Source organism: Megascapheus bottae, chromosome 8 (genome assembly GCF_031878675.1).
Source record: "Megascapheus bottae isolate mThoBot1 chromosome 8, mThoBot2.hap1, whole genome shotgun sequence".
In the NCBI taxonomy this organism is placed as follows: domain Eukaryota; kingdom Metazoa; phylum Chordata; class Mammalia; order Rodentia; family Geomyidae; genus Megascapheus; species Megascapheus bottae.
This window is the reverse complement of record NC_143516.1, coordinates 58286285-58308825: the sequence shown is the minus strand read 5'-3', so window position 1 is coordinate 58308825 and position 22541 is coordinate 58286285. Positions and strand designations below refer to the sequence as shown.

The 22541-nt window shown below is 37.2% G+C and overlaps 1 protein-coding gene and 1 pseudogene across 6 annotated transcripts in view; both read left to right on the top strand.

Moving 5' to 3' along the window:
* Positions 1-17496, top strand: part of Fam135a (family with sequence similarity 135 member A) — a 65594-nt gene extending 48098 nt beyond the window's left edge. For 4 of the 6 annotated variants that reach the window (XM_090338487.1, XM_090338486.1, XM_090338488.1 and 1 more), the window contains 8 exons: positions 5-2351; positions 3951-4111; positions 5470-5561; positions 6387-6484; positions 7251-7402; positions 9588-9698; positions 12499-12612; positions 16081-17496. In XM_090338487.1, coding sequence (XP_090194613.1) covers positions 5-2351; positions 3951-4111; positions 5470-5561; positions 6387-6484; positions 7251-7402; positions 9588-9698; positions 12499-12612; positions 16081-16286 — 3281 coding nt within the window. In that variant the 3' untranslated portion in view covers positions 16287-17496. The remainder of the gene's footprint in view (positions 1-4; positions 2352-3950; positions 4112-5469; positions 5562-6386; positions 6485-7250; positions 7403-9587; positions 9699-12498; positions 12613-16080) is intronic. The other 2 variants (XM_090338490.1, XM_090338489.1) reach the window with 1 other exon arrangement.
* Positions 17497-20202: 2706 nt separating this feature from the next.
* LOC150059996 (26S proteasome regulatory subunit 4 pseudogene) lies at positions 20203-21665 on the top strand (annotated as a pseudogene).
* Positions 21666-22541: the final 876 nt, after the last annotated feature.

The following is a 22541-nucleotide window of genomic DNA, read 5'->3' as shown; positions in this document are numbered from 1 at the left end:
AAAGACTTAGATGCACCCTGGATGGGAATCCAGAATCTTCAGAGATCAGAGTCCAGTAAAATGGATAAACATGAAACTGAAGAAAGCTCTGTAGCAGGACTTTCTAGCCCAGAGTTGAAGGTCAGAACTGCTGGTGCCTCCAGTGTTTGGTATAAAGAAGGTGAAAAACAGCTAACAAAATCTCTAAAAGCAAAGAATGAAGAATCAAATAAATCCAAGGTTAAGGTCACTAAGCTCATTAAAACCATAAAACCAGAAAACACAAAAAAATTAACAAAACAGAACTGTAAGGATTCTGTGGTTTTGGTAGGCTACAAATGTTTGAAAAGTACACCATCAAATGATCTAACTAAATGCTATGAAGGCAACTGTTCACATAGTCAGAAGGAAGGTCTGGATCCCACAATATGTGGATATAATTTTGACCCAAAGACCTACGCCAGACAGACAAGCCAAGAGGAAGCTAGTTATTTGCCACCTAACACAGAGAGAACCGAACAAAAGTCTCCAGATACTGAAAATGTGCAAGCAGACCAGTTCAGTCCTTTGAACTCTGGCAGCCTAAATCTTTGTGCAAATTTGTCCATTTCAGGTAAACTTGACATCTGCCAGGATGCTAGTGAAACTACACCCATGGAACAAAACCTGGCATCGGGAAGTTCATCAGATGATTGCCATGTTCATCAAAGTGCCTCACCTTCAGAAGTTAGAACTCTTGAAGTGAAGTCCAGTAATAAAGATCCTTTCAGTGGGGAGAAAATAACTGTTAAAATAGGACCATGGACAGAGCTTCAACAAGATGAATTATTAGTGGATAATTTACTACCCAACTTTGAGTCATTAGAATCTAATGGTAAATCCAAATATATAGAAGTAACAGTTGAAAGGGAAGCTTTGCAGGAAGCAAGGAACCATTTTGTTGGAGAACCACTAGCTAAATTAAGAAGTAATCCATCTGCTTCTTCTACAAAAGAATATCATGTTGTAATAAGTGGAGATACAATTAAGTTGCCAGATATGAATGCCACATATGCCTCTTCTAGATTTTCAGATTCAGGTGTTGAAAGTGAACCAAGTTCTTTTGCTACCCATCCAAATCCTGATATAGGCTTCGAAACTGTGCAAGGGCAAGGTCCTTTCAATGACAGATTATTTCCTCAGCTTTTGGTAAAACCTGATTATAATGTAAAAGTTTCATTAGAAAGTCATTGCACTGAGAGTATGAGTGCTTTAAGTGAGATACAGTCATCGTTGACATCTATAAATTCTCTACCCTCTGATGATGAACTGTCACCTGATGAAAATTCTAAGAAATCTGTTGTACCTGAATGCCATCTAGCAGATAGCAAAACTGTACTAAGTCTAGGAACAGTTGATTTACCAAAATGTGGTGATACTAACAAGTCAAGTATTATTTTGCAACAGCAATGTCTTGTATTTTCAGGTAATTTGGACAGTGAAACCTCAACAGTACATTCCTCAAATCCAAGCATTAAAGACCCTTTACAACTTGTTTTTTCAGATATAGATAGTTCCAGTAGTATGAAAAGTAGTTGCAACTCCAAACCTAACTTGGACACTATTTATAAAGACTCCCAGAGTCCTGATAACTCTGCAGGAACAAGAATTACATTAAGTTCAAAGCTGATTTCGATGGGCACTGCTTGTGTTGTTTCAGGTTCCATTTCTACTAGTGGAGAAGTTAGTGATGGTAGAACTGTGGAAAGAAAAAGTAACAATCTATTAGATCTCAAAAAAATTTATTCAGACGTCCCACCTGTTGAAAGTGAAACTCATATGAGTATAAGTGAGCCTTTTTCAGCCAGTGCTGATGTAGTAAAACAAGGGCTTGTAGAAAATTATTTTGGCTGTCAAAGTAGTAGATGTATTTCTGATGCATGTGCTGTTAGCTTCTACAATTCTGATAGTTCTCAGAAGAATACTTGTGAAAAAGGAAATAGTAATTTTCAGCAGGAACAGGGCAAAGAGGATGAAGAGGAAGAACAGAATCAAGAAATGATTCAAAATGGGTATTATGAAGAAACACCTTATCCAACTTTGGATGGGAGAGGAAATGCTCACCATACAGACAGAGCTGCTGAAGCAGAAGAAGGACTTAGAAAATCTGAAAAAGTGAACAGCGATTATCCAAGGGATGGGATAAATTTGCCTACTGTTTGTACTTCTGGGTGTTTGTCTTTTCCATCTGCACCACGGGAGTCTCCTTGTAGTCTTAAATATTCTTCTAAAAGTAAATTTGATGCCATTACAAAGCAGCCACACAGCATTCCTTACAACTTCACATCTTCAATTTCTTGGTATGAAAATTCACCGAAACCTCAAATACAAGCGTAAGTAATGCAGTTCAATAGAATATTAAAGCCAGGCATGATAGCTCACACCTGTAATCCTAGCTACTCAGGAGGCCTAGATCTAAGGATCAAGGTTCAAAGCCAGATGGGGCACAAAAGTACTTGAAACTGTCATCTCTAATTAACCTCTAGAAAATGGGAAGTGGGGCTTGGCTCAAGGGTAGGGCCGTAGCCTTCAGCTGAAGAGCTCAGAGACAACTCTCAGGCCCAGGGGTAAGGCGGTAGCCTTGAGCTGAAGAGCACAAGGACAGCTCCCAGGCCGAGGTCAGTCCTCATGACCCCCCTCAAAAAAAAAAGAATATTCTATTAAAATATTAAATATTTATATAGCACCATAACTTGTGTTTTCTGTATGTCAAGTTTTCCTTTGATGATCACAAATGGATAACTGGACACAATATGGACATTCCCATAGTTTCTAAATCACCTTTTCCTGTAGGCTAGACATTCCTGATACAAATTTCCACTGGTCATTTTATGTTAAAGCAACATAATTATTGGAGCTAAGACCCTGTTTTCTTCTGAATCTTCTCTCCCATTAACTTGGAGACAGAAGTTGCGTGTGATGATTATGGCTGGGAAATAGAGACAACATTACACAAGTACTAAGTAGGTAGAAACTTCTTAGATCTACTGGACCCTAATTACCTCATTGTCAGTCATTTCCAGAACTGATATCACATGAACCCGTGAAAGATCTGGAAAAAATTGGGAACAATGCAGATTGACTTTTGTACACTGATTCATAGTGTGTCTTATTGCTTCCCCCTCAGACCAAATTACAAAGTCTGCATAGAGAAGGCTGGGCCTGTGCACTGGAGATAAATAAAGTTCATAGATCATTCTGATTTACATATAAAATCTCTAGAACCTAAAGTAAATGAGATCATTGCAGTAATAATTGGCAATTTGAAAAATTATGATATGCTAACTGGATATCACTCAGTGTCTCTGAGTCATCAAAATTCAGTAGTCTGAATATTATTAAGGAGTGCCCAGAAGCCCATATATTTTTATGATTGTTACAACTAAATATTGCTATTTAGTAGGTAGAGACAGGAGGATTACAAGTTTTGATACCTAAAGTTAGCAGGGCCTATCCAAAAAAAAAAAAACAAAAAACAAAATGGGCCTTTGGAGCACTTGCCTAACATTCTGCTTGAGTCCCTGACTATAATCCCTCATCACACACACGCACACGCATAGGCACACACTCATGTGCACACATACCCAAACACAAACACAATTGCTGAATTTCCTCTTCTACAAGTCTATACATTTTTTTTTTTTTTTTGCCAGTCCCTGGTCTTAAACTCAGGACCTGAGTACTGTCCTTGGGCTTTTTCCTCAAGGCTAGCACTCTACCACTTGAGCCAAAGCACCATTTCTGGCTTTTCTAGGTATGTGATACCAAGAAATCGAACCCGGGTCTTTGTGCATGCTAGGCAAGCACTATACCACTAGGCCGAACTCCCGGCCGTGACAAGTCTATTAATTTTTAGGTGATGGTTTCTTTGGTTGTAAAGCTAAAAAAAATGATGATCTTTTGTTAAAATATCTTTTGTAATACTTTTTCAGCTTCCTTCAGGCAAAAGAAGAATTGAAGCAACTTAAACTCCCTGGGTTCATGTACAGTGATGTCCCACTGCTGGCATCCTCAGCACCTTATTTTAGCATGGAAGAAGAGGGTGGTTCTGAAGATGGAGTACATCTCATTGTCTGTGTACACGGTTTAGATGGTACGTCACATCTAGTGGTTTAACCTGTAGCAACTCAGTGTCTGTTTTTCTTCAGTATTCGACTTTAAAGTATATTCAATTGCTTAAATTAATTGGATTTTAAATATACTCTGAAGCAGAAAAATGCTTCATTTTATTAGGCACACTAGATTTTATTTTAAAGTAAATTTACCTTGAAACTGATGTTCATTTGCCAATAATTTTGATTCAATTTCTTAAAATTTAATTTTATTTTATTTTTTTGCCAGTCCTGAGCTTGAGCTCAGGGCCTGAGCACTGTCCTTGGACTTACTCAAGGCTAGAGCTCTACCACTTGAGCCTCAGCACCACTTCTGGCTTTTTTTCTATGTGTGTGTGGTACCGAGGAACCAAACCCAGGTCTTCGTGTGTGCTCTGCAAACACTCTACCACTAGTCCAGACTCCCGGCCCCTCAATTTTTATTTTTGTCTTCTTTCTTAATCTTGTCATTTATCACCTCATAACAGTTGTTTTGTCTTCCTCAGTTGTCTCCTAGTTCTTTGAGGGCTTGATTCTTAAACCAGATGGGCCAGAATATCACTAAGAATTATACATTCACATTGAAATGCTTGGAAAGGAATGCTTGGAAAATTCCTGGTGTCATTGGAGAACGCACACTTAGGTGGCCCCTCCTATTTCTTCTCTTAATCTTGAAAGAGGGGCAAGGTGGGAGGGAGAGGAGGGTGTCAGCTTATTCTATTTACTTCCTAGTTATAACTTTTGAATCTGTTCCTTTTGATGTTTGTTTAAGAGTAGCATGTCTGGGCCACGTGGCCTAGTGGTAGCATGCAAGAAGCCCTGGGTTCGATTTTTCAGAACCACATATACAGAAAAATCTGGAAGTGTTGCTGTGGCTCAGGTGGCAGAATACTAGCCTTGAGCAAAAAGTGTCCAAGGAAAGTGTGCAGGCCCTGAGTTCAAGCCCCAGGACTGGCAAAAAAAGAAAGTAGCATGTTCTCTTTTCAGCCTCGCCTCATCATCCCTTATATAACTTTGGTCCCTTTTAATCTTAGAAGGGGTGTAGAGAAGCTACAATCCATCTTTTATAGCCCCTTTTTTTTAAAGGTGGTATGCAAAGGGGTTACAGTTACATAAGTCGGGTAATGAGGATGTTTCTTTCTGAACAATGTCACCTCTCCCCTTGTTTTCTCCTAGTTTCCCCACTCTCCCTCCCTTAAAGTTGTATAGTTCATTTAATAGCTTCTTTCTTCTGAGAGTGCAATGTTGGCCCTATCTGGAAAAGAGAAACCAAATAGTCATTCCCCTATCTAATTCAGTAAATGACTTGAGAAATCTCATTGTTAAGTCTTTAAACATCATTCCCTCCCCCCCCCCATAGGTAACAGTGCAGATCTCCGACTGGTAAAAACTTACATTGAACTTGGACTGCCTGGAGGAAGAATTGATTTTCTAATGTCTGAGAGAAATCAGGTACAGTGTGACCATCTTTTTGGTGGAAGTAAGCATTTTTGTATCTGTTTCACCCTCAATATTAGGTAGGAACATGCTTCATTGGAAGTAGAAACACTTTTCTTTTCAGACTTTTTAAAGAGTAAATTCTTATTCATTAAGAACAAAATACTGTTATTTTTCCAAATATATAGCTCTATTTTAACAAAATTTAATAAAACAAGGCACAATGTTTATTAATAAGACAAAATTCACATCGAATATTAGTTACAGTGCCAAGAGTGTGGCTTAGTGGTAGAGTGCCTGCCTGGTGTACATAAAGCCCTAGGTTCAATTCTTTAGTACCACAGACACAGAAAAAGTCAAAAGTGGTGCTGTGTCTCAAGTGGTAGAACACTAGCCTTGAGAAAGCTCAAGGCCAGGACTGGCAAAAAAAAAAAAGAAAAAAAAGAAATTGCTTTATGTTCTACTACTAGTAGTTCACCAAACAAATTATTAATCAGGTGTTAAGGATATTGAACTATTTACTCATTTTAATATGACTGTCACAGTGACTATTCTTTAAAAAAAATGTTGGGTTTTACCTAAATTAATTATTAAAACTTCGGAGGTGAAGGCTTGAGAATAATGAGTTCCAGGTTACTCTGGACTACAGAGCGGGGTGGGGGCGGGTGGGGGGGGAAGAGGGAGAGGGAGAGAGAGAGAGTCTCTTTCTCAAAGAAAACAAAATGACAGCAACAAAAACTCAAGCTTATCTTCACAATGTGACTACATATTTTAATATGTAATATCCCTGTTAACGTGTAATATGTTATTTTGTAATGTGTCTGTTTTTATTTCATTTAGAATGATACTTTTGCTGATTTTGATAGCATGACTGATCGCCTTTTGGATGAAATAGTACAATATATTCAGATATATAGTCTAACAGTCTCAAAAATAAGGTAATTTATATAATTGTAGTTTTTCTGTGAATTTCATGAATGTTACATTTCTATGAATTTCTTATTGTCCTGATCTTACATATAAGAAACTAAAACTCTGATTAAAGAAAAAAGCAAAACCTTTGAAATGGTTATATTTTATAATTTCATACATATGAAATGTTCAGAATAAGCAAGTCTTTGGAGACAGAAAGTAGTTTAGTGGTTGTGTATATGTTGCCTTCTGCTACTCAAAAGATGTCCAGTTTTTTGTATAAAATAGCCAGAAGAGTCCAGAAATTCCCAGCAGACAGAAGTGGTTTTTGAGGACATGGAAATACTAATTACCATAATTTGCTCATTACCCATTATATACATTTTGAATGATCACACTGTATTCCATTGATATAAAAATTAAGTCGATTACATTTTAAAAATATTATTCTTATCAGATTATCTTCATTCAAGATGTAGTCTAGACAATAGTACAGATAGGTTTGCCGTTTTCCTAAGTTGCCTGTTTTAGTTCAATTTTGTTGTTTTTCTTAAAGGACTTTTTAATGTGTGTTCTTTTAAGAGACATATAATCTAATGATTATACTACTATATTTAGAATGCATTCCTATATAGTTACTAATTATAGGTGAACATTTCCTGATATTTTCTATATACATTTAAGATATAATAGAATTTATATATGGTAGAATCTTTTATATATAGTGTATCAGCTTTGATTTTTTTTAAAAAAATGAATATTGAGGGAGAAATGTCTTTTTTTCTCTTAAAGCTTTATTGGACATTCATTGGGCAATTTAATAATTCGTTCAGTGCTTACAAGGCCAAGATTTAAATATTACCTCAGCAAACTTCATACTTTTCTCTCTCTTTCTGGACCTCACCTTGGTACACTCTACAACAGCAGTGCTCTAGTTAATACAGGTAAAAAGTTTTATTTGTTTTTAAAGAAAAGTGGTCTAGGCAGAAAATTCTATACAAATTGAGTATTTTTTGATGTTTATTAAACACTAAATTTGTTTCATACTTGAAATTTTGTGAAACAGAAGATATAGCCAGTTGTCTGTCTTGCTGCGTACATGAAATAAGTTCATAAAAGTCATTTCAGATATTGAATAGTCTCATTGAGATAATGATTTCTTTCAACAACCACAAAAGTAATTTGTTCCTTTTGATCATTTTGCTAGTTGAATAGATAAATAATACATTTAAAGTTTTTAAATACTTTACATAGAATGTTTACTTTGGTTTTGGTTTGGTGGCAAAGGATAAAATCAGAAGTTAATCCAAACTGGACACCAGTGGCTCATGCCAGTAATTCCTACTACTCAAGCTGAGATATGAGGATCACAGTTCAAAGCCAGCCCAGTCAAGAAAGTGCATGAGACTCATTTCTTCACTAAACTACTCCAAAAAAACCAGAAGTAGTGCTGTGGCTCAAGTAGTAGAGCACTAGCCTTAATCACAAAGACGCTCTAGAACAGCTTCCAATCTAGAACAGCTTCCAAGTCTTGAGTTCAAGCCCCAAGTCTGGCAAAAAGCAAGAAAAAAGATTAACTCAAATTTTCTAAAGAAATTAAAATGAAAGTTAACATAGTAACATTGGTTAATATGAATTGAGAAATTCATATTGACCATATTTCATTCATTGAGAAATACCTGGTATTTGATTGGCTTGGGTTTCCATTTCGATTTTAAAAAATGATTAATACTTTTTAGTTGGTTGATTACCATTGAGAATACATCAAATATCATTTTCACTTTTAATTAATTTCCAAAATTTTTATTTCTATATTCTTTTTTACTTTCTTTCATTAAAAGCTACTATCTTATATGCATATCAGCCAGAGTAAAATGAAAGCAGGTGTAATACATATCTGTTATCCTAGCACAGAAGATACAAGCAGGAAAATCTCAAGTATAGCACCATTTTTTGTTACATAGCTAGACCTTTCAAAAAGAAAAAAAAAAGGCATGTTGGCACTAATGGCTCATGCCTGTAATCTCAGTCACTTGGTAAGCTGAAGATAGGAAGATTAAAATTTGTTGTCCACCCAGGCAGAAAAATCTGTGAGATCTTCTTAATCCAAATCATGGTGGTACATGCCTGCATGCCTGTCATCCCAAGCCACATTGGAGCTGAGATTGGAAGGATTTTACTGCCAGGCCAAATAGGACAGAAAAGTCTGTGAGACTACATCACTGTGGAGGCAAGCTAGACATGGTGGCATGTGCCTGTGATCCCAGTGACTGGAGGCATAGAAGTAAGCAGACCGTAGCTCTGGCTTGCATCCAAGTAGGAAGCAAGGCCCTGTCCTCAAGATAACAAAACCGTGTTAGAGGCCTAGTTCAGCAGCATCACACTACATAAGACTCTGAATCCAAACTCCAGTGCCACTAAGAGAGAACACAAGTAAAGTAAAATCCTTAATTCACGTGAAGTAGAACCCAACATAAATAGGATGTGATACTTTGAATTTCTTTCTATGCTAAATAACCTTTTCCTACCCCTGTATGGAACTCTACAACAATGTTCATGGAAGAGAATATTCTAGTCTTGAATGACTGAAATTTGATTCAATGGAATAAGAGTCCATAATATAAAGAAGTTCAATTGCATATGAAATTATATACCAACTGTTACTAGAAAACATTCCAAGAGCTGATCCTATATGTCAACTGGAACTCTATAGACTGAAACCCAGTACCTAGGCATGTGAATCTACAACTGTGTTACAAAGTTTTCTCTCCCTTTTACTTCTTTATAATTTAACCTAATATCTAAAGTTCTGGCTTCCCCAAATTTTCCTTTATATGTTTATTACTTATTTCACTGCTTGTGAAATAGAAATAGGAAGCCTTTCCTCAACTAGTATTCACCTATGGTTAACCTATATGTGTGCGCACATATTTTACAGTTGATATCAGAAACAATTTGTGCTTGTGCACATAGGTTAATATTTGTCATCAGGGGGTGCAGCTAGTCTACAAATACATTTTTTATCGATTTGCGTGATGTCAGTTTATGGAGGTAAATACGTATTAAATTTAACAACTCATACTACTACATATTTCCATTTGTACTAATGTATTATAAACAACCTTCTAGGTCTCTGGTTTATGCAAAAATGGAAAAAATCAGGTTCTCTTTTGCAACTGACATGTCGAGATCATTCTGACCCTCGCCAAACTTTTTTATATAAGCTCAGTAATAAAGCAGGTAAGTATATAATAATAGTTTGGAAAATATGCACATGAAAAAAATTTAAACTAAGCAACAGGGAGCAGTGGCTTATACCTGTATCCTAGCAACAGAGGAGGCTGAGATCTGAGGATAGAGGTTCAAAGCCAGCCCGGGCACTAAAGACCCTTGAGACTCTGATCTCCGATTAACCACTAGAAAACCAGAAGTGGTGCTTAGCTCAAATGGTAGGGCAGTAACCTTGAGCTGAAGAGCACAGGGACAGTGCCCAGGCCCCGAGTTCAAGCCCCATGATTGACCAACATAAAAAAAAAAGCCCATAGCAAATTATTGGCATTTCTTTCTGGTGGTTAAAGAGTATTCTCCTCTACTTTTTAGTAATGATATCACAGACTCTAGGACTAAACGTCTTGATAAAGTATTTCACTTTTTTCTCTGTGTTTTTATATTGTATAAGGTATGGATTGTAAGTATTCTAGAAGTGTTTGTATTTGAAATCATTGCCTGTTTTATTAATGTCTGGTTTCATGACTCTTCTATGTTTCCAAACCTAGCTGTTCCCCACCCCAATACCTAGGCCCTCTTAGTGGGTCAACTTCCACACATTTTCCTGTCTTCACTTTTCAGGGCTTTCAAGCACTTCTGAAAATTGTTTCTTAAATTATTTTACCTTAGAAGTTGTTTTAGACACCTCTCCTAACCATCTCTATATATCTACTAAGTGACTAACCCTAGAGCTTTCAGCTTTCTTAGTAGTAGTGGGTGAATATTTCTCTTCCTTTTACTGCACCTTCAGTTCAACCTTGTTCACTTTTGTTGGTGGTAGTGGTGGTTGTAGGGCTTGAACTCAGGGCTTGGGCTCTGTCCCTGAACCTGTTTATGTTCAAGGCTGGCATCCTACCACTTGAGCCACAATGCCACTTCCAGTTTTTGAGTGGTTTCTTGGAGATAAGAATTTTACAGGGACTTTTCTGCCTTTGGCTGGCTTTGAACTGTGATCCTCAGATCTCAGTCTCCTGAATTGCTAAGATTACAAGTGTGAGCCACTGGCACCCAACCTTTCTTCCCTTTTAAAAGTAATGTTATTATTAAATAGTTGAACAAAGGGGTTAGAATTCACAAATAAAAGTTCTTTCATGTTGTAAAATATTACAGACAAAAGAAAAATTATTTCTTAGTATGGTATTCATACCAATGCACTGACTGGTTCAAAGTTGTAAATTTTCCTAGTTTAGTTTTAGTTTTTGTTGTTTGTTTGTTTTTTAAGACCTGACAAAATTTGTGGCTGTATCACAAAAATCACTTATTATCATCACTGGAGAAGTATGTGTTTTCATTCTCAAATTTGCAGAAAATATAAATAGTACTAGTCAATCATCACTGAAAACAAAATAGTATGACTTTAAATGACTAGGCATTGAACTTTTTTTTAAGGAAAAGTGTACTTTTGTTTCTTTGAAAGTATCCTTAACTATTAAAAAGGGTATTCTTACCCTTTGGAAAGTAAGGATATCATCATATAATTCCCAGTAAAGCTTAGTACATCAGGAAATTTGTTATTATTTTTATATTTTTTATTGTAATTAATAAAAGGGTTACATGATATTTGCCAGATAGAAGGTGTATTAATTCACATACATTGATACCCTTTCACATGTCTTGGTCCCCATTACCCTCCCCCCACCCCCCCATCTTGTTTTCCCCGCTTCCCTATCCAATTTCAAATAACCAAATACAATTATATCAGATAACAAAGTGAGATACTATAACAATATGAGATAACCAAGGGACAGAAAAAGAGCTGAGAGATAACATAGTACCTTAAGGACAACAGTCATTCATTATATGGCTTTTGTTTCTATATCCTAGAGGTCCTTTCAATTAGTTTCATATACTATATGGCCTTATGTATCAAGGTTTTGCTCTATTGCAAATCTCTGCTAGTAGAGCCCAAGATTTCTACTGATTATGACAAATGAGGGAAACCGTTGAGCTACCCATCAATATCCCAATGTCATTCTTTAAAGAAATAGAAGAGGCAATCCAAAATTTCATATGGAATAATAAAAGACCCCGTATAGCAAAAATACTTCTTAGCAGAAAGAACAGCACAGGAGGAATTTCAATACCAAACTTTAGACTCTATTACAGAGCTATAATTATCATAACAGCTTGGTACTGGCACAAGAACAGGCCTGAAGAACAATGGAATAGAACTGAGGACCCAGATATTAAACCACAGACCTATGACCACCTAATCTTTGACAAGGGAGCCAAAAAAATAGAATGGAAGAAATTGGCTATTATTAAAGAACTTATACAAAGTTGTTATATTTCTGTGAGTCAGGCTGTGGGTACAGTTCTTCTTGGTCATTGTCACTCCTTATTTTCCTTCATCGTCCCACACCTGACCCTATTTTCCAGTTACATAGACATAACTAGCTTCCTACTACGTCTCAGTCCTTAATGGCTTTTTGTAGAAAATATATAATAATTTGAAGAAGAGTCAAAAATTTCATATTAGGTGGGCACTGGTGGCTTACACCTGCATTCCTAGCTTCACAGGTGGTTGAGATCTGAGGATCATGGTTCAAAACTAGCCTAGGCAGGAAAGCCCCTGATCTCTGATTAAGCACCCAAAACTGAAAGTAGCTCAAAAGCATCAGGGACAATACCCAAGCCCAGAGTTCAGGCTCCAAGATCAACAACAGCAACAACAAAAAATGTCATAGTTCCTATGAAATAAATTTAATTTTGGGTTACCTTATGTGATGATAGGTTTAAATCCAACTAATCATTACATTATTCCTTTTCTTAGGACTTCATTATTTCAAAAATGTTGTGCTGGTTGGATCCCTACAGGATCGCTATGTTCCTTATCATTCTGCCCGCATTGAAATGTGTAAAACAGCTTTGAAGGACAAGCAGTCAGGTAATGGAATGAATGGAAATTACTTCAAGGAGTTGTTTCCTATGAATGAGCTGTTCCCCAATTTTTATAGTTACTCTCTTTTTTTCTCCTTTCTCCTTCCTTTCCCTTCCTTTTCTGTCTACTATAATTAAGAACTCTTTGTCTCAGCTTCAGTTCTTTCTTTCCTATCATCAAAGCTCTTTATCTTGAAGTAATACTTTCCTCTAGTGACAAATGAATCCTCCATTTTTCTGGCTCAAAACCAATCTTCCCTGTTTTCCTCTTCAGTCATGCCTCCTGTTCTCCTGGGTGTCATTTAGAGGCAAAGATGATAAGTACTGGTTAATAACAAAAGATATTTACATCACAGCTCTTTGAAGCTAGAAGGTGACATGGGTCCTATTTTTCCATTGTATAAGTAACCCTAGAGATACAAAATATTAACCTGGAATCATTGTTAGTTATATGTACACTTAGAGCAGGATGCTGATGTCACACCTTCAACTTCCTTTTCTGGAATATGGTTGATTTTTAATTCAGGATCTTTTTCTTTTTCAAAATTGTGACAATTCACAGTTTCTTATATTCACAGTTTTTATATTACGTTTTTATAGTTGGTTTTATTTTTGTTGGTCCTGGGGCTTGAACTCTGTGCCTGGGCTCTGTCCTTGGGCTCCTTTTGTTTAAGGCTAGTGCTCTACCACTTGAGCCACAGCACTACTAAAGGCTATTTCTGAATAGTTTATTGAAGATAAGAATCATTGAGTTTCCTCCCCAGTCTGGCTCTGAACCGTGATCCTCTGATCTCAGCTGCCTGAGTAGCTAGGATTACAGGCGTGAGCCACCAGTGCCCAGCTTATCGTTGATATTTAGATATTTAGATTTAGATAGGGGTTCATTGTACTGCTTTTATACATGCATGAAATATACTTTGATCATCGTCTTTTTATGCCCCTCCCCCCAATAAGTCCCCTTTCTTAAACTTTTTTTTTTTTTGCCAGTCCTGGGCTTGAGGTCAGGGCCTGAGCACTGTCCTTGGATTTTCTCAAGGCTAGAGCTCTACCACTTCCAGCCTTTTTTTCTATGTATGTGGTACCAAGAGATCAAATCTGGGTCTTCATGCATGCTAGGCAAGCACTCTACCACTAGACCAAACCCTTGTCCCTTCTTCAACTTTTTTTTTACAAGATTTTTATATAGGATTTCCTTATGATATTTTCATATTTGCATACAACATTTTTCAATATCCCCCCCCACACACACACACTCTAAGTTACAGAGTCTTTATACCTACTAGTATTGGCAATGCCCAGGGTGGTCCCTCGCACATAGTAAGTACTCCTTTATTTAGCACATATTTATTGTACAGTGGTAATATCAGAATAACCTTTTAACTTCTGTTCTAGTGAAGGGAAAAATTCAAAGTAGATTTATTTTTTGTACATGTAACAGTCTTAAAATTTAAACAATCCTGTGAGTTTTGAAACTAGATAAATGTCATTTTTCTTATTTCTATTTTGTGCTAGTCCTGGGGCTTGAATTGAGGGCCTGAGCTTTTATGCCCAAAGCTAGTACCTTTCCACTTGAGCTGCAGCTCCACTTCTGGTTTTTTGGTAATTAATTGGAGATAAAAATCTCAGGAATTTTTCTGCCTGGGATGGCTTTGAACTGTGAACCTCGGGTCTCAGACTCGTGAGTAGGTAGGATCTGCCCTGTTTTCCTCTTCAGTTGTGCCTCCTGTTCTGCTGGGTGTCATTTAGAGACAAAGATGACAAGTACTGGTTAATAACAAAAGTTATTTCTATCAACAGCCCTTTGAAGCTGGAAGGTGACATGCTCAGGTGCCTGAGCTACTGGCACCTGGCTGATAAATGTTCTCTAACAGTGAGGCTCTGTTCTATTAGTGCATGCAAGGGCATCTATTGAGGAAAATATGGGTTTCTTCCTGTACAAACATGTTTAAAGCTAGCATGGTGCATGGTATGACTTAGAGTGAGAACTAAAAAAAAAAGATGAATTTTTCTCTAAAACATCTCTGCTGTTTGAGTGATTGAACTCCTCCCTGCCCCCTGCCCCGTCCCCCCATCATTCCTTGGGACTACATCCCGTGTTGCTACACTAAGAAATCTACCTCTCTGGCCAGTGATCAGTGGCTCATGCCTATAATCCTCAGGAGCCTGAGAGATCTGAGGACCATGGTTTGAGGCTAGCCAGGGCAGGAAAGTCCATGCTACTCTTATCTCCAGTTAAGCACCAGAAAACTGGAAGTGGAGCTATGACTGAAAGTGATAGAACACTAGCTTTGAGTAAAAAAGCTCAGGGACAGCATACAGGCACTGAGTTCAAGCCCCATGACCACCTCCACCAACAACTAAAGGAAATTTTCCTCTCTGAAAATGATTCCATGCAAATATTGGTTATCATATGTTAGTCACCACTAGTTTTCCTGGATGCCTATAATCCTAGTGAGGGTCAAAGGTAACCTGGGCAGAAAAGTTCATGAGACTTTTATCTGCAGTCATTCAGCAAAAAATCCAAATGGTAGAGTGCCAGCCTTGAACAAAATACTCAAACCGAGAGCAAGAGTCCCCTAGTTCAAGCCCCAGTAGTGGCACCACTCACTATCCCCCCTACTCGCCCAAAAAAGAAAAAGATCTATAAGCAATGGTTGCCTCTTAGTCAGCTTGTATAATAATGTGTATAAATATAGATTTAATCGTTATCTCTCATACCAGAAGCTAGAAGTACACAGTACAACTTTGATTTTTTTTTTGTCAATTTTTGTATTACTAACCAGGCATGAATTCGGCCATGCTCTAGATTAACTGTTCTTTTTTGCATTTTTGTTGTGTTTTGATTTTTGCTCAAGGCCATGGCTTTACTTACTTGAGCACTTCTACTTCTGGCCTTTTGAAGATAAAGAGTGTCATGGATGTTTCTGCTGTGCTGGCTTCAAACTCAGATCTCAGCCTCCTGAGTAGCTAGGATTACAGCCATTACACGTTCAAACCAAAAACAGGAATTCTGTTGTTCTCTGAGCCAAGTTTGTGCTGTTCTTCTCACTATTTGAAGTTGCTGTTCTTTCTTAACACAGTTTTGAATATTAACTGTCAAAGAAGCATGAAAGTACTTGCTGAAGACTATAAGTCAATTATTTTACTTTGTCAAAACATTTTACTATGGTTAGCTATTTTCATAATGATTTAATGAATTATAAATAATTTAACCATTAGGAAACATATTTTATTTAATACACACATTGACAAGTGTATAATAAAGTTGTTACTTTTATTTGTCTGGGAGCTATAATTATAATTCCTACAAACTAATAAAAAATGATAGCTTAAAGAGAAATAAAACCTAAATTTCAAAAGGCATCTTTCTAATTTATGTGGAAATAATGTAACTAAATTTTGTGAACTACTGAAGAGTTGATAGATTCTTTTTTTCCAGTTACTCATGGTAATATTTTTTCTGTGTTCTCTCTAGGACAAATCTATTCAGAAATGATCCACAACTTGCTTCGCCCAGTTCTACAAAGCAAAGGCTGCAATTTGGTTCGATACAATGTAATCAATGCATTGCCCAATACAGCTGATTCACTCATTGGGAGAGCTGCTCATATAGCTGTTCTTGATTCAGAAATATTTTTAGAGAAATTCTTTCTGGTTGCTGCCCTCAAATATTTCCAGTAGGATAAAAGCTTTGTTAATGACTTGACAATTACCTCATCCAACAGTAATTTAAATGATGTATTATAGTTAAATGTAGATGTTAATAAGTTCTAAGAAATATTTATACATTTTTATATGGAAGATAATTTATATCATCCATACATAGAGCTTTCTAAACATCAACTTTATTTTCTAGGTAATGTGGCTGTGCAATATTTTTTTAGTTTTATCTTTTTACTTTTTTATTAGTTTTTCATATATTTTGCTACCCAAGTATTTCAGTGGAACTTTAAGCCCACATGGCTATCTGATTAGTATTGGCTTTCATGATTCTTATATCAGACAACATCTTACTAAAGGCTGTTATTGCTAGAAAAGCATGTGATTTTTAATTTTCTAGTTTTGGAGTATTATTTAGCTAACCATAAAGTTTTCTTTTAACATTTTACTGTGTTTTAACTGGAAATACAATTATGGCTGCTAAAATATATTTTTGAAATCAACTTCTTTACTCCTAAAACATCCCTTTATCCTCTGCTCAACCAGGTAGCTCATATATGACAATGTTGTTACTGTTTTTATGAAACCATTACTATTGCTATTACACATGTATCATGCCTATGAAAATATATTTTCTACTGTTGGTTTAAACATCCTTTCTCATATTGACTTTTATTACTGGAATTTTTGTGTTCACATGAGCAGCATATAAAAATTCTCAAATTCCCTCTGTCTTGATTTGGTTGGAATTTTGCTAAATTTGGTAATGTTGCCTGAACTTTTTGACTCCATTTCTTTAACTTTTTCATAGACTTTCTTGTATGTACATAATAATTAAATGTTGAAATTTATGTAATACTTTTATGAATTTAGATACTTTTTAACTATTGTTAAAATTTGTTGATCTGAAGAGCAATGTAAATAAAATACTTCATGTTAAAGTGGAAAAAACTAACTTTACTTGTTGGGTGACACAGTGATACAGATGCATATGTTTTTGATATATGGAGATGTTAAATTTTGACTTTACTAAAGGTGCTGAATAACATTAAATTCACTAATTTTTCTTCCCTGTTTTTCTTGAGATGCACTAAGGGTGAATGGAAGGTCTGTTTGTATTCATCAGTTGTAATGGACAGGAGGTTTTTGTAAGTATGCATTATATAACTGATGCATGTTTATTTTCAGCTTCTGGTGTAAATAAATGAACAAATGTATGTCTGGCAGAATAGCTAAAATGTGTACTCCTTTACTTATTCTTATAATGTTAGTGGTATAGTCATGCACTCTATAATGCTGTTTCAGTCAGCAGTAGATGCATAAACATTTAGCATCCCTGTGTAGTAGACTGTACCATCTAGGTTTGTGTAAATACAGTGATGTTCACACAGCACTGAAGTCTCATTTCAGAATACGTCCCCATCGTTAAGCAATGGATGATTGTATGTGGTTTTTTTTTTTGTTTGTTTTATTTTTTTGCCAGTCGTGGGCTTGAGCTCAGAGCCTGAGCACTGTCCTTGGACTTTCTCAAGGTTAGAGCTCTACCACTTGAACCTCAGCACCATTTCTGGCTTTTTTCTATGTATGTGGTACCGAGGAATCGAACCCAGGTCTTCGTGCATGCTAGGCAAGCACTCTACCACTAGGCCAAACTTCCGGCCCCAATTGTATGTGTTTTTATTTATAACTAGATATACCAAATTTATTCTGTGGGCCAAGATGTATATTTATTAACAAGTAGTTAAAATAAATTTGCTGATTGTTTTGATTAATTTTTAAGACATACTCAACAATTTCACAGATTGACTATGTACCAAAGGAATTATAATTAGAAAACAGAAGTTTATGTGCAAACTGTCAAGTATTTTTGGCACACATTTTTCATCTTCATATAACTTGGTTTTCAGTTGGAAACATCCTGGACCCTCTAAGTTTAAATAACTTCCAGTCATTGATAACAATATAAACAAAATTTAAAGGTAAACTGCTCATGGGATCTTGTTAGTCATTGGGTGTTCTGATACAAGTTTTAAAAAACGTGCCAGTGATCATAGTATGCAAATCTAAGTTTTAATTTCTAATTTTTCTGGGACACCATCATACACTACCGACCTCTAATTTAAGATTGTGGGAGACCAGGTGACATGCTGAAGAAGAGGGAGAATAAGTATCTGACATGCTATCTCTAATGACTCTTAGAGAGTAAAATTCATTGTAGTGTGGCAAATACCAGTTCTGGGTTAGAAACAGGAGGGGGAAAAAATGGATTTATGTGAAGAATAGCAGGTTGCTTCCAAAATTGGTGGAGTTAACCTGATTGGCAGGTTTATAAAACAAAAGCCGGGGGCTGGGAGTTTGGCCTAGTGGTAGAGTGCTTGCCTAGCATGCACGAAGACCCAGGTTCGATTCGTCATTATCATATACATAGAAAAAAAAAAGCTAGAAGTGGTGCTGAAGCTCAAGTAGTAGAGCTCTAGCCTTGAGAAAGTCCAAGGACAGTGCTCAGGCCCTGAGTTCAAGCCCAGGACTGGCCAAAAAAACAAAAGCCAAAGAAAACTAGTTAACAAAAATACTAAACTAGGGCTGGGAGTTTGGCTTAGTGGTAGAGTGCTTGCCTAGCATGCACGAAGATCCGAGTTCAATTCCTCAGTACCATATACATACAGGAAAAAAAGCTAGAACTGGTGCTGTGGCTCAAGTGGTAGAGTTCTAGCCTTGAGAATGCCCAAGGACAGTGCTCAGGCCCTGAGTTCGAGGCCCAGGACTGGCAAAAAAAAAATACTAAACTAGTTCTGACCATAAGGTAAGCTGTGTGCTTTATGCTGCTACTGGCATCCTTACTCCTAATAACTGAATTTCAAATATTTATTTTCATCACGACCTCCAGATTCAGAATGTGATGGTAATTCCAGCTGACCGTTGTCTGTACTCAAAGGATCAGACATCGGAGACAACCAGAACCTTCTTGAACTTCCAGGTGGCCCCAAGATTCAGAAGACATACAAAATTGGTTTAGTAATAGCACCTAATACAAGACATAAAAACATTAGTTGGATATGGTGGTACATATCTGTAATCCCAACTCTTGAGAGGCTGAAGCAGAAACATCACAAATTTGAGGTCAGTCTAGACCACTAAGAACCTGAATCAAAGTTCATTTTAAAAGGTGAGGGTGAGGAGTTAGTAGCTGTTTGGAGGTTGAGTACTTATCTAGCATGTGTGCGGAGTTGGGCTCAATCTACCATATTGCTAAAAACATAAAATATCTGATAGACATCTGCATATAGTATTCTGCCCATGTGCATGCATTTAAAACACTTCTCCTCTGCTGATACCTCTGAGATCCAGGATGTCAGTATTATCTCCTCTGATTCTGCAGTTTATTTGTTTTTGACATTATAAGGATTTGACCTTTTTAGGGAGGTACTCCACCAGGGAGTCACTCCCCCTTGTAATGATTTCCTTATGAATGAAACTGAGACCTCAACATCACCTCTGTACAATATTAAAAAAAAAAAACAACTATGTAAGCACGCATGAGTCAAGATTCCTTGGTGAGAATGAGTTTCTTAAGAACAAAATTGAGACCTCAACATCACCTCTGTAACTATGTAAGCACACATGCAGCAAGATTCCTTGGTGAGAATCATGTAAGCTACTTGTTAAAAATAGAAAGTCAGAGGCTGGTGAGTAAGTAGCGATGTATTCTATGCCTTAAGCTTCCTTAATGTATGCTAGTAATCCACTCCTGCACTGGACTTCCCACCAATGCATCTTTGCCTTGTGTGTTTGACCAACACTTCTGCTTATCAGTTTTTCTTAGTGGCTAAGCCAAGAATCTGAGGAATCAGTTATCTTGCCCACATGTAGTTATAATGGTGTTCATGGATTATAAAACTGAACCTCGTGCTTTAATGTATCATATTGTGAGAAGTATTGTCTAAATAGCCTGAGTTTAACCACCTACAAATCTGTTATTCAAGCCATCACTATACCGTTTTCCAACTTTACCTAGGGAAATGAGAGGAAATGAAGCCAGTTCCAATTTAGAAAAAAAAAAAGTTATTATATCCCGAAGACGTGCTTCTCTGTGCACAAAAAATAAAGGACTGGTGACAGCACCTACAGCAACCAAGTTAGAGCAGTGGTCATGGCCCCAAGGGTAGTAAGAAAAAGACAGGGACAAGAAAATTCAATATGAATCACCTGTACCAATTAGAGTAGGAAAAAAGAAGAAAACCAAGGGACCAGATGCTACCAGCAAACTGCCACTGGTGACACCTCACACTCAGTGCCACTTGAAATTACTGAAGTTAGAGAAGGACTATCTTCTCATGGAGGAAGAATTTATTAGAAATCAGGAACAAATGAAAACATTAGAAGAAAAGCAAGAGGAGAAAAGATTGAGGTGGATGACATGTGGGGGATCCTGTTGTCAGTTGCACCTTAGAAGAGATCACTGATGACAATCGTGCCATGGTGTCTGCATCTGTGGGCTCTGAGCACTATGTCAGCATCCTTTTCTTTCCTGGACAAGGATCTGCTGGAACCAGGCTGCTCAGTCCTGCTCAACCACAAGGTGCATGCGGGGATGGGGTGCTGATGGATGACATGGACACCCTGGTCACAGTGATGAAGGTGGAAAAGACTCATGCAGATATTGGCAGCTTAGACAACCAAATCTAGGAAATTAAGGAATCTGTGGGGTTGCCTCTCACCCATCCTAAATATTATGAAGAGATGGGTATAAAACCCCCTAAGGGTATTCTCTATGGGCCACCTGACCCAGGTAAAACTCTGTTGGCTAAGCAGTAGTAAATCAAACATCGGCCACTTTCTTGAGAGTGGTGGGCTCAGAACTTATTCAAAAGTATCTAGGCGATGTGCCCAAACTTGTACAGGAATTGTTTCAAGTTGCAGAAGAACACGCACCATTCATTGTGTTTATTGATGAAATTGATGCCATTGGGACCAAAAGGTACGATTCAAACTCTAGAGGTGAGAGGGAAATTCAGCAAACTGTGTTAGAGCTGTTGAAACAGTTGGATAGCTTTGATTCAAGGGGGGACGTGAAAGTTATCATGGCCACTAACCGGATAGAAACTTTGGATCCAGCACTGATGAGACCAAGCCACATTGGCAGGAAGATCAAGTTCTCCCTGCTGGATGAGAAAACAAAGAAGTGCATCTTCCAGATTCACACAAGCAGGATGATGCTGGCCAATGATGTGACTCTAGGTGACTTGAATCATGGCAAAGGATGACCTCTTTGGGACCGACATCAAGGCAATCTGTACAGAAGCTGATTTGATGGTCTTGAGAGAATGCAGAATGAAAGTAACGAATGAAAAGGTTCTTTATAAGAAACAAGAAGGCATGCCTGAGGGGCTCTATCTCTAGTAACCACAGCTGCCTTCAGCAAAGTGATGGGAGTTCTCCTGGCTCTCAAGTGGGTTACAATTACCTGTATGGTTTAGACTATGTGTTAGGCTACTTGTTACCATGTGTATTAGTGGTTAGAGTGTGTATTAGAGTTAGGATATATATGTGTCATAGAGTGCATGTTAGGGTAAGTTTAGGGTACATGTTAAGGTACATGTAAGGGTACCTGTATGGTTTAGAGCATATGTGACTTTGTTACCTTATATATTAGATTACTTATTAAAGTATCTGTTAAGATATGTGTTAGGATTCAGGTATGTGTTAAGAGTTAGAATATGTGTTAGAAAATGTGTTAGGGTTAAGGTACACAGGGTAGAGTTTGGGTTAAGATTAGGGCACGTGTTAGGGTATATGCATTGGGGTACATTTCGGGTCATGTTAGAGTGCATGTAAGGCTTAGAGAACATGCTAATGCACTTGTCAATATATGTGTTAGTAGTTGGGGTACATGTTAGGATGTATATAAAGAGTCAGGATATGTGGTAAGGTTAAGTTACATGTTAGGCTTAGGACATGTGTGAGGGTATGGGTTAGGGTTTAGCCACTCCTGGTATGTTTTGGTACATTGAGGCACTTACTAGGATGCATGCTAGGTTTATAGTATGTGGTAGTGGTTAAGACATGTGTTGGGGTTACAGTATGTGTTAGGGTATTTGTTAAGGTTTGTCTTAGTACTGGGGTTAGAGTATGTGTTAGGATATTGTTAGAGTTTGTCTTAGGGTTAGAGCACATGTTAGTGTATGTGTAGGTATGTTTGCATGTATACAAGGCTACATGTAAAGTTTAGAGTACATGCTAGTGTTAGGGTACATGTTTTGGTTTGGGTACCTGTTT